Source organism: Molothrus ater, chromosome 5, assembly GCF_012460135.2.
Source record: "Molothrus ater isolate BHLD 08-10-18 breed brown headed cowbird chromosome 5, BPBGC_Mater_1.1, whole genome shotgun sequence".
NCBI lineage: Eukaryota > Metazoa > Chordata > Aves > Passeriformes > Icteridae > Molothrus > Molothrus ater.
In genome coordinates this window covers 56,748,700-56,763,826 of record NC_050482.2, presented here as the reverse complement: position 1 = coordinate 56,763,826, position 15,127 = coordinate 56,748,700, and the positions used below count along the sequence as shown (strand labels likewise).

General features: G+C 40.0%; 1 protein-coding gene across 1 annotated transcript in view; it reads right to left on the bottom strand.

Annotated features, from left to right (window-relative positions):
* The window catches only part of ABCC9 (ATP binding cassette subfamily C member 9), a 62,557-nt gene extending 47,787 nt beyond the window's left edge, over nucleotides 1–14,770 (bottom strand). The window contains exons 1-8 of the mRNA XM_036404972.1: nucleotides 14,690–14,770; nucleotides 12,997–13,162; nucleotides 10,083–10,224; nucleotides 9,480–9,601; nucleotides 8,415–8,581; nucleotides 7,502–7,744; nucleotides 3,249–3,443; nucleotides 606–770 (exon numbers count right to left, since the gene is read on the bottom strand). Of these exons, the coding sequence (XP_036260865.1) occupies nucleotides 606–770; nucleotides 3,249–3,443; nucleotides 7,502–7,744; nucleotides 8,415–8,581; nucleotides 9,480–9,601; nucleotides 10,083–10,224; nucleotides 12,997–13,141 (1,179 nt within the window). The 5' untranslated portion in view covers nucleotides 13,142–13,162; nucleotides 14,690–14,770. The remainder of the gene's footprint in view (nucleotides 1–605; nucleotides 771–3,248; nucleotides 3,444–7,501; nucleotides 7,745–8,414; nucleotides 8,582–9,479; nucleotides 9,602–10,082; nucleotides 10,225–12,996; nucleotides 13,163–14,689) is intronic.
* Nucleotides 14,771–15,127: the final 357 nt, after the last annotated feature.

The following is a 15,127-nucleotide window of genomic DNA, read 5'->3' as shown; positions in this document are numbered from 1 at the left end:
GCCTGTGGAGCTTGGTCTGTGCAGAGCCCTGCTACACCCCACCACGTGCTGGGCTGTGCTGGCTCCAGTCCATAAACAAGGCTCTCACAGAGGGTTAAGGGATGCTGGGGTTACAGACACAGCCCTGCAGATGAATCACTGCCGTCCCATCCCACAGGGCTCTGGGCTAAAGGGCATAAATATCCAGAGTCATCACTGCCGATGCATGCACAGCGTTCCCATAAAACAAGGACACTCTGCAGATGGCTCTGTCCACAGTCAGCAGAAGCAAACTCATAAGCAAATGAACAAAGCTGATGCAGAGCCAAAATGATACTGCTGATCTTCATCTATCTCCCATTGTCTACAAAGATGTGTCTTCATATGCATGGGTTTTTATGGGTGTTAAACTTTGAACAGGTTAGAGTGATGGGATTAGTTTTTAGCAAAAGGAATTGGTGCCAGCAGTTTACCAGCACTACTTTTCCAGTTTTCTGTATAAAAATACAGCACATATCTTCTCTGAAACCATCATTTCAAGCTCAGTCTTCAGATGAAGAACGAGACAAATGAAAGGACAAAGCTGGAGCTGTTACTAGTGAATCTCCTGGCAGATCTTTGCTCACCAGTAAGGCACCCCGGAGGTTGATGCCAGTCTCTGTAGTCACATAGTAGGAGGCCTGCAGAAATGTCCTCTGCAGGATAAGTGCCAGGAAGAGAAGGACTGCCAAGACATAAACATTCCTGAGGAATTCCTCTGATGAAAGGTAGGAGTTTGATGGATCCTTTACCTGAAAAGAAAGAAAGAAATTATGCAAGTGCCATAGGAGGGATTGTACATTCCCAAGAAGCTGGAAACAAGCAAATTTAATCATTGCATTAGAATAAAACATATTGCTGGTGTTATGGGAAAGTTATAGAAATCAGATTTCTCACTGATCTCTATATCAAAATCATTTGGATACAAATTTAAAACTCCGCTCCTGTTCCAAAGACTGAGGATTGAGACATTTTGGCAGTTCTAAAATGATTTCGTTTTAGCAGGAAAGGAAGAATAAGATCACCATGTCTGCCATGTCTTTAGTTTCCCCATCAAATTGTGGTGATTTGTAGGATAGAAATGCTACTCAGTAGAAAGTAAAGCTCATTCCACCTGCCCCCCAGAGAAGCTTCAAGAAAATATTTTTTATTATATGGGATTAGTTATTTATGTTGCACTTGCATATTATTGAAAGAATTCCTTCCACAAGTATAGTCTATGATAGCCATAAATTCTGAATAACATTAGACTATACATGCCAGTATTCCACACAAAATTAAATTTAAATGCCTCAATATGGAAGAGAAAAAAATTTTGTTTAAAGCCCTTTGTTTTCATTTTCTAGTTTTTGTGTTCACTGTTCTGCTCTGTTTCAGGCAGAAAAGGAAACAAATCTACCAAAATACTCCAAGGAAGACTGTTCCTTTGGTATTTCCGACCCAGCTGGAAGCAGGATGTACTGGAATTCTTACGGGGGAAAAAAAAAGAAAAATAAAAAAGAGAAGGAAGAAGCCTGTTCTACTAAAATATCCAGCCTGATTCTCAGATGAAAGGTATGGGCAATATAAGAAAGAAAGCAATCTGCCCAAGACTCCTTGAAAAAAGGGTTGCTTATGTGCATGAATAGTGAGATAAATATATTTGAAAACCTCTCTTTTAATATTCTGCTGCATATAACTTCCTCTTGTTTTCATAGGAGGGATATCATTAAGAAAATAACATTGTAGATAGCTTTTTTTAATGTATATGGAGTTCTCAGGAAATAAGGCAGAATAAGCATAAAATTAAATGTATTCACATTAATTAGAACTAGACAGAATTTAAAGAAGAAACGTTTAATAGCAAGAACAACCAAGAGAAAGTTTATCAAAATCCATAAATTAAAGGCACTTGCATTCTGAAATGTATCCAAGAGAAACAGTGACTGTCAGCAAGCCAAGTGCTTTCAAGATCTCCAATGATTTCAATCTTCCCTTTAGCCAATGCTCATTAAAACTTTAAAAAGCCACAACTAGCAGAGGACAAAAGATAAAGGAAGCAGACAAGGTACAGATTCCTAATTCTGAGATCCAGAAATTATTTTCAAGCTTTGTTTTTTCACCATGCAAAAAACCCCAACATTTTTGAAGGCACAAAAACATGCACTTTGCCTCGTAACTCTGTGGCTCAAATCCTGCATGTGCAGGTTCAAGGATGATAAAAAGCTTTATTTGATAAGCTGTACAATTAAACTCTCCTTCAGTGCAGGAAAGTCTGAAGCCAAATTGAGACCTCAGTCAAGAAAATTAATGTCAAGTGTGAGCAGCCAAGAAAAAGATATGTGGATAGTGATGATAGTCAAATACTTTATCTGGGGAGGAAAATGCTATTCCATTACATACCTATCTGCTCATTCAGAGATAAAACACTCCAAAAACTGTATGGAGATGTATCTCTGTCACAAGACAAATGCAGGAAAATGTCTTTGTCTTTTCTTCTCTGCTGTCAGTAAAATAATTTTACCTGTATCTTTTCATTAGTTACTCATAAATTCTTTTTCTTGTGATAGAAAATGTTCTGTATCAGAGGCTTGCTCAGCATTTAGATGTGATCCCTGAAAGTTCAGTCTCAGTGAAACTTGAAATTAGCACTGAACTGGCATCTCTTGTGCATCTCTAGTATCAGGAACACCATCGAGTAAAGTGGATACTTTTCAATTTCTCAGTATGTGCCAACACAGTTCATCACAGCAGCAATCAATACAATCAGCCACAAACAGGGACTGGCTACTGTCAGCTTCCTAGTATAAAAACAGATTTGAGAGAAGTCAAAACTGTCAGTGAAGTATAAACTGACAAATGGACAGGAATTAAGCAAAATTCCCATGCTGGATGCATCACTGAGGTACCACCAGTGTGTGTCCTGCCTGAAAGAAACAGGCACAGTTGAAGAGGAGCAGAAAAAATTGTTCCTTCTTCCCAGAACTGCTGGGATGACTCCATCAAGAGAGACAGCTGGGAGCTGGAGGGAGCCTCCACAACCTGTGTTCCATTCCTACACAAGTCTCTCATTGCTCAGGTTTATAACTTGACTGTCTCTCATAACAGAAATATTCAATTTGCTTGAGAGAAACAATGAAATAACACAGTGATGACCACAGACCTATCAAAGCACGCAGCCAGCTGTCTTAAATACCTGATATGGCTCTAAAACTACTACCAGAGCCTTTCAATTCACATTGTCAGGTTACCTTTTCTGTGGTGTTTGTATTATTGGTTGTATTCTGGAAGCCCTGGACAATGCCAGAAATGCAGAGTGGCCCAGCAAAGCCCAGCAGGTCGGCCAGGTAGCGGAAGGTGCTGCTGAGCAGGATTGGCCGTCCAAAAGCGCTGTACATGGCCAACCAAATGGAGGGACTCCGGTTTGGATGGTCCTCCACCTTTTTCTGGAAACAGAAACAGGTACCCAGTGAAATAAGAGAAACCTCCCAGGCTTCATATGGCATCATTCCTGTCTGGATGCCCAAAAGGTTCCTAAAAGGTGGTTTAGACCATGTGAGGCAGCAAATTTGCTGTAATTATCGACAGATTTCCGACATTCTTCACAGTAAATTCCAATTCTGCCTCCCCTTGGTAACTGTGGTTTCTCACTTCTATATCCCACCACTTTCCTCAACCTGTGAACACAGGAATGCAAGCAAAGATTATCATCCTGGCAGGCAGCCATTGTCCCTTGTCACATGTGTGCTCAGGGAAAGGTCTGACCTTTCAGCCCATTGCTCATGTGGTTAATCCTGGTTTCACAAGCTGTAAAGGCTTCTGATTGCAGGAAAAATACATGACAATTACAATAATATAGTTTAATTGAATTAATCTGGAATTTTTTCCATCTCTTATATGCATTCCAGGATGACACACTTCAACCAATCAATGATAACTGTGCTGAAAAAATGAAAGCAGCAGACCAGGATGGGAGGTAAGATTAAATCAACCAAGGGTCCTTTCTAGCCTTCAGATCTGTGAATTTACACAGTATCACAGCTCTTGGCTAAAACACCAGCCAGCAGATGTGGCTTTGTGTAATCAGAAGAGTTCTGATATCCCTGAGGTCCTTTCAGTTTAACAAAGGAAGAGTTTTACTGACCAGAGCCATGCTCTGCAGCATGCTTCCTTGCACTTCAGGCAGCAGCTTTTGACACTTTAAACAAGCATCTGTCATTTCTCAAGTAGCAGAGATGCCTGCAAGCTGCAAGCCAAGCCAAGCTCTCTTGAGCATTCACAGAGACATTTTAAGCACAGCCAAGCAACAACCACCCCCTGACCCAACAAGTTCACCAAAGAAAAAGCAAATGTGCCTGTAAACTGCCTGGCTGCCTCATGTCTTTTTTCCCCCCTCTTTTCTTAGTTTTTCCCTTTTATGCCATTTCCACAGTGAGATGGATTATATGCATGGTGCCAAAAATGTGCAGGTGGACCAGGTGGCTGCCAGAGACTGGGCCAGGCTAGTGCCAAGGAGCTTAGGAAGGAAAAATGGAGTCAAATTAGAGCTACCATTTCAGAAAGGGGCGAGAAGGAAATTGCTTCCTCTGAGGAAAATGCACTCCCTGAGGAGGGAAAGAGCACAAGGGCCTCGTGTGAGTTGCCCAGACAAAAGGCTCTGAATATGTGGCCTAATGGGTTTTGAGCTTGAGTACCCTAAAAGGATTAATCGCCATCTTCAAATAAATGATTAATAACTTTAACAGCTTGAGAGCAGCTAAGCTAATTTATTAGGTAAATGGCTGCCATCTTTTGGGGAAAAAAATTGTTATATTGTTCTGGGCATTCAATTAATAGTAAATTTGTTAAATAGCAATGGTTAATCCTTATTTCTCCAACAATTTAATAGCCATTTTCACTGTTACTGCAATTCACACATTAGCCATCACTATATGAAATGTTTCCTTTTCATTGGAAAAAAATGCTATTAAATTATCTAATGTATTGCTAAACACTGTTTTTTCTTCTTTTTAAATCAGGACTTTGTATTAGCTGAAGCATGTAACAGGAAGAAGGGAGAAAGACCTTTTTCTAATAATAATTTCTTTGCCAGAATGGTCCTTGAGTGTTACGGGCTTGCATAGAATGTTGCGGTATTAATTAACGAGTCTGGGATGCTGTTCCCAGCTGTGCCACTTGATTTGGTTTTCCTTGTCCTTGTCAACTTCCTTTCAAATTCCTGTAATTTTCTCTACCTTGGGCACTCCACAGTTGGAATAAAGGGCAGTGAGACAGTGCTTTGTGATAAATCAAGTCACCTGTAAGTTTTGCCTCAGTAAATATGGAAATCTGACTGTTCCCATCATTCTGGAACTGGCAGTATAAGCCTGATACTGAAGGGCAATGCCCTGTCCCTGTGATTGATAGTTAACACAATTTCATTCCTCCTTTTCTTGGCCCTAATAGCTAAGAGCCATAGTGGCACATGAATAGCAGACATAGGAAACCAATGGTCCTTGACTTTAAAAATTGAATTTTCTATTAAGTGCCCAAAAGAAAAGGTTTCTATTGACCATCAGGACAAATTACACAGGATTCAGGCCAGTGGGGTAAACCAAATGTAATATCAATGCGCTAAATCTATTTTTGGATATGTGATATACAATGCACTGATATGCGGTGTGAAACATTTAGCCTGCTTCAATAGACATTGAAACAAAAGCAAGCAACAGTTCTGGAGGATCACTTTTTTTTTTGGGGGGGGGGGGGGCGGCAAGGGATGTAAATGGAATTATGTGAGAATTGATACTATTATTTCCATTTTCATAGCATGCAGAAGACACAGCAAGACAATGTCATGTGAGCTATCTCATAGGCATTTCACAATACAGAGTATTCAAGGTCGTGTTCAGCATCTTTCATTAAGGTGTGAGAAGAAAGGTTTGGGAAGGACAGGAGTTTTCTCTCTGCAGGGCTATGGAGCAGCTGAGATCTGCAGGCACAGGCTGGGGTAACCCCACTTAATCCAGGGGAGGCTGTGGGGCTCCCCTCACCAGCAGGAGATTAGTGTAAAATACACACTTGGAGCAGAGACAGTGGCATATCACCTCCTCCAGACTGCAGACCACACTCCAGTCTGAAGAATTTTCCTAATTCTGTGGCTGTTTTCTGGCCCACCCAGGCACAAGCCAATGCATTTCTCCACAGGAATGAACTGCAGTGAGTCCCACTGCCTGGCTCCATGGATTTGCTTTAGCCATTTGGTTTACTTTAACTTTATCTACAAAATACCAGTTTACTTCAGGGTTGCAGCCTGTTTTTGAATAGTAGCACAAATGTGCTAGAGGCTGTGGTAATCTCAAGGCTTTAAACAACTACAGAACACAAAATACCTGATGTAAGGCAGCATCAGAAATGTAAGTGTGACTGCATATGTAACATTTATGCAAGTGTCTATATGTGCATGATATGCACTGAGGGAAGCTACACACTGAAAGTTTGTGCTCATGCACAAGAGAAATGCACATTTACCTTGCCTTTTGGCATCTGAACTGCATTTTTGTGCAGGCACAGACAGTACCTACAGATGTGAACGAGCTACAGACAAATACTGGCACCCAGCTGTCGTGCCTGTCAAGAATGGCACAGACTCAGGCCCTTGGGCCACGTAGTTGCATATCTCTCTTTTGCCTCTTTAAGGGTTTAGGCACCTTAAGAAGCTGGTCTAAGGGATGCACCTCTCCTAGGTTGCTGTGTAAAGCTCGGTTCCAAAACTCAGTAGCTTTCTGCCTAAAGCAGCAGGATCTTGATCTCTGGTCTCTGTAATCCTCAACTGCAGAAGGAAAAAGAAGCAACCTATATCTATTAAGGTCAAAACAATTGTACTGATAATTGTTTCATCTCAGAAGGCACAGGAAGGAGCCTGCAGCTCCATTAGCTGCTGGGAGCAAAGAGCTGCCTAAATGCATCCAGAAGTTTCCCTGGAAAATCCTGCCCTACCCAGAGAGTTTTCCAAACCATGGTTTCTGTACTGGGTCTGGCTGGGATGGAGTTAATTTCCTTCATCGCAGCCTGTATGGTTGTGTGTTTGGGACTGGTGACTAAACCACTGCTAAGACACCAGTGTTTTGGCTATTCTTGATGTGTGGTTTTGGCTATTTTTCTGTCTGGAAAAAAAAAAGGTGAAAATGAGTGTTTCCAGCTGAAACTATGGACAGAATGTCTTCCAGTTTCAAAAGTAGCTAAGATTTAAACAAATCTTTCACTGTTAAAATCTAGCAAGTGATCAGTCTGTTGTGGTTTTAGTTTCCAGTTGCACTCAGTTTGGCAACTCTCTCCTGCTATAAATTCACTTAAAACCAAACAGTAACTATTGGATTGGAACTTCCTACGCCAATGTTTCACCTTGGAACAAACAGTCCTAAGTTAAAAATTCCTAAAATGAGGATTTGATGAAAGCTGAAGAAATTCAAAGTGACACTTTAGCTTTCTAAGGCCGAACAGTGACATGGACATCTGTTATTACCTTTTGTTCCTCATAGGCTTCTTTGAGACAGACATAATTTGTCAGTGCTCTCATTGCAATTGGCAGCTTCCCAATGGCCTTCAGGTCCACAGGTTTCTTGTGAGCAGAAATAATGAGAGTGTTCATCCACCAATAAGTTGCCTTTGAGAGCAAATTGACAAATGGCTGCAGGAACCTCACCCCCAGATCCTGCAGATCCTCTGGAGGCTTTACTTTCTGAGGGTTCATGAAAAACACATACCTCTGCAAAGGAGAAAACAGACAAACATGGGCTCAGAAATTATCTTATTGATGGTAATTTTTTAGTAAAAACTATGTGTAAGACAACAACAGTCTCAAATTTGCTTTTAAAGGTAACTGTATGTGGAATTTGTGTGTAAAAAGGAGCATTTCCATTTTGACAGATAACTGGCAAACGATTGAGCAACACTGGACGTGGATACTGTTCTGAACCCTATCAGTACCACCTATCTCAAGCTGAACAACAGTAAAAATGAATTATTGGGAAATAATTTTATTTTAAATTATCATGGGTAAGAACTTATGCTAACTTAAAAGATTCACTACATAAACAGTTCATTAGCACTAACACAGCACATATTTTGCAGATTGCATCCACCTATACCCTCCTCATGTGCACAACTATGCATCTATCTACACAAATACGTGTGCACTTTGTGTGGATAGATGCACACAGGCATGCACACACACCAAGCCCAGGGGATACATCAAGGACATACACATTAAAGAGATTTAAATCACCACTGATATCCACAGAATTAACCAAACCTTTATGGCTAAGCTAAACTTGGGCCTAAACTTGACACAAGCCAGAGTTCCTGGACTAAGGAGACATCTTCACCCCCATGATGCCACTGATATTTTTCTGGATCCTGAGGAAGAAGGCACATACCCTGACTCGGATGACATTGATCTCCACAGCCATCAGCAGCCCATAGAGGATGACCATAATTCCAGTGATGCAGAAACGCAACTGAGAAAAAGGCACCCCGTCCTGGCAGTATCTGACAAGCTTGATGGTTTTGGTGACAAAGGCCATTATCCAGTAAAGGAACAGGGCTGTAAAACAGGTGCATGTGCATAATTTAAAAATAAATTAATAAATAAGTGTAACTACAGCATTTTAGCTTCCATGGCTTGATATGGTGCAGGCACAGTGATCCTCTCTATCACCAGCCGCTGTTTTCTTTCCTGGGCCACAACCCTTCAAACAGATCCACAATGGCAGATCTTCACACAGATACAAAACTCCACTGAAGAGGACTTAATCTGAAGGGGAACTTTGTTCTTATAGTGAAGGAAAAGGCACACAACTTGACAAAAGTCTTATTGCCTCTTAAAAAAAGCAGGGTGCATCCCAAGTGAGAATATGGAAATGCACTCATTTGGAAAAAGAGTTTATGGAATTTAGTGTTAGCCTGCATTCTGGCAGGGATCTGTCAGGGCCTGGTTCAGGTGGTTGAGTTACAGGCAATTTGTACAACACACTTGTATGGAACATTATTCTGTCACATCTGGTCTGACCATCTCCTGACTGAGAGCAAATGGGATAATCTTGAAATCAGCTGCAAAAGATGTTGAGAAAGAGCAGCATCTGCACAGGAGTTTGTGGTCAGATCATTATTCAAAGTGGCCTTTTGAAACAGCCCTTTTGAATGCAGACAAGTTTTTCCTCAAAATTATCACCCGTGTTAAAAAATACCTAAAAGCTCATGATAGAAATGACACAGGCACGCAAGGTTTTCTCTTTTGGAATAATTTTAAAAGTAGTTTTCAGTGTGTACCTTATGAAAGGTGCAATAACTCCTATGATACTACCATATCTGCAAGAGCAGAGAGTTATTCCTCTCTGTTTTAATATTCTCACACATTCCACCATCCTCCTCAACCTACACAAGCTGAGTTTGGCTAAAAACTGGGATTTGTAAGAGGACATAAATATCAGACGTAGACTTACCCAGCAGTAACTTTGGAAAGTTGGATGTTTCAATATTATGGTAATAGACTATGGATACAGTGGCAGCCACAAATCCCATTATAGCTGGTAGAAAGAGATGCAGGTGGCGTGATTTCATTTGTCTGAAAATAAAAACAATATAAATTAGTGAATTTAGTGCCTTTTTTTCACAATGGTGTGAAACCATAAGTGTTCTGCTAATCTATTGAAGAGGACAAACATGAATTTCTAGAGACAAAAAGATTTTTGTCCTCATGAGTGCTTAACTTTGACCAATAGTTGCTTGCTATTATAGCTTGAGAGAAGAATAAATGCTAACAACGGCTTCAGCTTCATCCCATTAAAACCTGGACAGTTCATGAAAGGATTCTATGAACTTTCTGGGGGAAAAACCTCCTCATGCCTTATTAGCCAGCCCATCAGACATTAACATTGTTCATTAACAAATGCAATTAGCATGGTTATCATGGTTACCAAACTCTGCCACTTACGTGTCGGAAACAATCCCCTCTGCTATTTCACACACGTGCACGAACAATTAACATTGTTCATTAACAAATGCAATTAGCATGGTTATCATGGTTACCAAACTCTGCCACTTACGTGTCGGAAACAATCCCCTCTGCTATTTCACACACGTGCACGAACAGCAGGGTGAACGTCAGGATCCACCGCAGGTTGTGCCCGGGGAAGTGCAGCCAGGTGTTGTGGTGAATCTGCACTTTAGAGCTCTGGCTTCCCCAGCCTGGGAAATGATAGCAAGGAAAGAGAAAGCAAGTCAGTGACTGATCTGCTTATCAGTTTTCTGGGCACACTTACATGCAATCAATACAAGCCCCCTACAGGCTACAGGGCTGTTGTTACTAAAAAGATGACCCAGGACTGTCTCAGTTGCCCCATAATTTAAAAAAACCCTGAAGACAATGAGACAACATTTTTTCCAAATTACAAAGAAAAGTCCTTCCTGGCCAAGAAAAGTGATAAGAAAACAACAACAAAAGAAACCACCCCAAGTGGCACCCTCACACAACAGGGATTGACAGAGCTGAAGTGATGGCATCCTCACGTCTTTCACAGTCACAGAAAGAGCGGGAAAAATTTCCAACTGATATAAAAGTTGCATCCTCAAATGTGGCCTCAAAGAGATGCTTTTACTTGAAACAAGTAACATTTATTATCTGTTTCAGGCCTGGTTGGGAGTCTGAGTGGAGGCTGAACAGTGATTTCTCTCCCTCAGGTGCAGCCCAGGCCTCTCCATTGCTGGCCCCTCAGAGCTCCCAACACAGCTCCAGAACTCAAATTAATCAACAGATTCAACCTCAAGCCTATTTCCCTGTCATCACTTCAGATGTCACCTGCCCTTTCCAGGCAAGATCCTCTTTGAGTCCAGCAACACAGCAAGAGGTGGGGCACAGAGGATCTGCGGGAGGGGACAAGGCCTGACCACAGGCTGGCCTCTGGTGTGGCAAGCCTCAGCCTCTGCCTCTTCCCGCCCAGGTACGGGGCTGTCCTGACTCAGTGGGCCCAAAAGTCCCTCTTACTGTAAAGCAACTCCTGGAATTCCCTGACAGGCTTCCCAAAGCCTGTAGAGAATGCCACCAACAGCACATTTTGGATAAGTAAAGAAACCAAGCAAAAGGAAACAAAACTATCTCAGTTTAAAACCCAGGATGTGCTTTGGCTACACAAGGATGCAGTGCCCAATCGTGCTTGGAGGCTCACCAGGTGACTCAGGAACACATAAACCAAAACCTAAGTGTATTCATTCTTGGAAACTGTCAGCATTTCACCATTTCATCCTTGGTTAAGACAAAAAATTCTTCAAGAACAAATTATTCTCTCTTCTCCATAGCTATCTCAAGCATTTTCTATAGTTCTCTAAGACTTTCCTAATCTAATGTGGTTTTCTTTGACCTTGCTCCTGTCTTTGTCTCTATCAAGATGCTTTTTATTTTTTCTTTGCCCACACATTTGCACAAACTCAGCTTATCACCAAATTTCTGGTTTGGGGTCAGTCTATACCATGGACTCCAGTTGGCTTTTAATGCTCCGTTCAACAACTATTTGTCCTGATAATTAGCATTCAAAATAGAAAACAAATAATTACATACTTACATAAATAGCATACAATTTAAAATACTATTATTTTTCCTAATGTTGTTATGAAATAGAGGGAATTTTCAGCAGCTGCAATACTATTTCAAAATTATTTGGCTAATGCCTCTAAAAAATTGAAACAGCACTTAGTTAGAGTCTTCTACAATATTATCTTTGCCCTCAGACCTTGCATTGTACTTCCATCAAACACTACTGCACAAAGCCCTGTGCTTCAAGGAGGACCTGCATCTCACCTCAAAGGAAGAGCCAGCACTGAGGTAAAAAATCCAGCACTGTTGGAGAGAGATTCCATAACCCTGGGGTTTCTTTCTAGTCTTTATAATTTGTTAGAATTTGTTTCTTATTCTCTTGTTTAATTATTTAACTAGTTTTAGTCACTGGATCATGTCACAGTTAGGTAAAGACTGTCTTAGCCCAGAGGTTACTGTAGCATTTTATTCAACCGCTTTGGAGTCTTTTTGCATGATGAAAGCCCTTAAAATGTCCAAATACAGTCTCATGTCCAAATACAGTCCCAAATTAAAATCTTCCTTGTGGAAGAAATGCATTACCATGCATCAACACATGCAACACCAGGAAAGTAACATGGAAGAACTGACATGGCATTTCTCATGCAGTTGTCAGGAGAATATTTATTTTCACTAACACTTTTGATGGTTATTGAAGTCTCGTAATCTCCTATGATCAGTAAGAATGCCACTGTTTGACCTCTCTGGAAAAGTATTAAATTGTATTTATTTCACCACTGCAAATTAACTGGGATAAAAGGACAACTGTAGAAAAAACTATCATTAGAGTACTAGCTGAGATGGGTTTTTTTACAAGACTATGTGAGTTGAGCCCCTGCACTATCCTACATTCCTCAAGAGGAATTTATCATTTTTTATTTTTTATTTCTGTTAGGGGAAAAAAAATCTCTATTGCTCTACTTTTGTTTACAAATGTTAGCAAAGAAGCAATTGTTCTATAGTAAATATTTCCTACACCTGTCCTAGCATTAGACCCAATGTGAACATTTTGGATATTCTCTGTAATTCATGTAACTTCAAGGAAATTCAGACCCACTGCCCTAAGTCTTCTAATATCTAATAATAACAAACGTTGCAAGTTGCCAATTTCAAATCTGAAGAAAACTTCTGCAGAGAGAAGTTTCACAGCAAATTTGGATCTGATCTTTCTGGTTCTCATACATCTCTTCATACTGATTAGTTCAGATTTATATCTAAAATTCTCACATTTCAGCAGGTTAGCCTCTGGGTGAAGCCATTCTTCCTGTTCTTTTTTCAGAATTCATAAATACAAAGCATCCAATGGTTCCACTGAGCCCATGCAAACATGACTGAATATAAACACATGCTCGAGTGTTTGTGGGAAGGCAGAGCTCCATGGAATAACTCACCAATGAACAAAATTGGGAAGGTGATAAACAGCAGGAAGACATGAGGGACCAAGTTGAGGGCATCCACAAAGCAGACATTCCTGAGGACACCAGCACTGATGTTATAGGCTGAGGCATTGTCGTTACCACAAAACGCGAGTCTCATCTCTTCTGGAGGGTCTGGCTACTACAGAAATGAGAGAAATGTTGACTACCAAGAGTGCCAGCATTCCCTTTGGCTAAAGACAAAATAAATTTAATTAAGAGAAAGGGAAGGAGCACACTGAGCAATCCATAGAGAATAACACAATTGTATTTTGAAAATTATTTTGGGCAATGTTAAATACAAGTACATTAGAAGGCTGTGTTTATATGACATTATTATTGTTTATATTTTTATAATATTGTTTATATTTAGCTGCATTCATTATTTAAGTGCTATTTTTAAATACATTTTGCTATAACTTCTAGTGCTCACTATAGGCACAAACACAAACTATAGGCACAAACTATGCTTCAATAGCTCTGTGAGAATATAAAGAAAGAAAGTAGAAGATTTGAAAAATAAGTATTTCCATTTCTCATAAGAAAACCCAAATGGACATAAGTTGACCTGTGTGTTGCTGTTTCTTTGGCGAGCCAAGACTGTCTGTGCAATATCTCCAACAATTTGTTGCACTGCATTCCCAATGCAAGCTCTGAACCTTTGGTATTTGTGATCTGGCAGCTTTGCACTCACTAATATTTTGTATTTCTTCGTTGTCACATAGAGCAATGGCCGCACACAGGAGACATTACAGAAAAATGACGAACTCTTAACCAAAGTAGGTGGTACTGAAGATTGCCTAGGCAGTAAATCAGCATTTATGTTTGATCCTGAAAACTCTTAAACATGTGCTTAGACTCATCCCAGCAGTCTCTGACTTCCATGACTTCTAGTGAGATTATCTTTGTACACCATGATAAACTCCTGTGTTCGTACTTGCAGAGCGTGGGCCATAGAGTGACCCGGAGTTATGGCCAGGTTCTGGTTTAAATCAACCTGTGCATCATTTATTTTTTCAGTCTTCTTTACCAGAAGATGAAACAAACTGCAAACAAAGTCTTTCCTTGCTTATTTCTTTGCCTGAGACTTACACAGAGCAACATAGTACTGTAGAGTAAGTTGTGGAAACTCATTTATCCACACTCTTTCTCAAATTTTACATGCTAAAATAGAAGGAATGTATTTAATTCAGCAAAGCATCTGTCTGCAAGAACGTTGGTATTAATAGGTTTTGCAGAATCAGAACAAGATAGGGATGCAGAAAATGTATAAATGCAGTTTAAAAACAAACCAAAAAAAAGGCAGTTGAATGGGCAGAAAAAAATCTCCTTCTTTCCTCATATAGTTATTAGTTTTGTAATTTGTTTAAACAAGGTAATCATAATAAGGTAAGCATAAACTACACAGGTAGTCCCTTAGAGACAGAACAAACATGCAGATCTTCACAAAAATATAGAATTCAAATAAGAATTTTGAACCTCTGCTAAACCCCCTGTTAGCTTTTAAGTTCTTTTTGGATCTGAAAATCACAACCCATATCAAAACACATCAGAGAAGAGGAGTTTCTTTGAAAGGAGTGTGATAAATGCACTCCCTTTCCCAAATACATCTGTAGTTTATGGCTGAGATTTACCAGAAGTTAAGCATAACTCACATTCAGGTACTCACTGTGAGGCAAAAGCTGAGTGTCAACTGACTCAAACTTCAGTAACCACCATCTGCTAACAGTCCATGTGCTGTAACACAATTTGATGGAGATTTTGGCCCATTCTCTATAATAAATAGAGTGATATGACCACTATCATTCTATAATTTTATTTTTATACCAAAATACATTAATAAATGCATAAGGCTAGTAAAAAAACCCAAACATTCTGTTAATGCGGGATCTGTCTGAATATATCAAGGAGTTATTAGCAAAACAAATAAGGAACTTTTAAAAAAATCTACACAGAGGTTGTTTGGATTTAATTTGTGAAAGCTTGACATGTCTTCTTTAAGTGAAACATAATGATAATAGTAATCTCTTGAAAATCAGAAGTGCTGTTTCCTCATTTTTATCGAAGGTCAGAAGTCCAAGGGAGTTCTGCTGGGAATTTTCCTCCC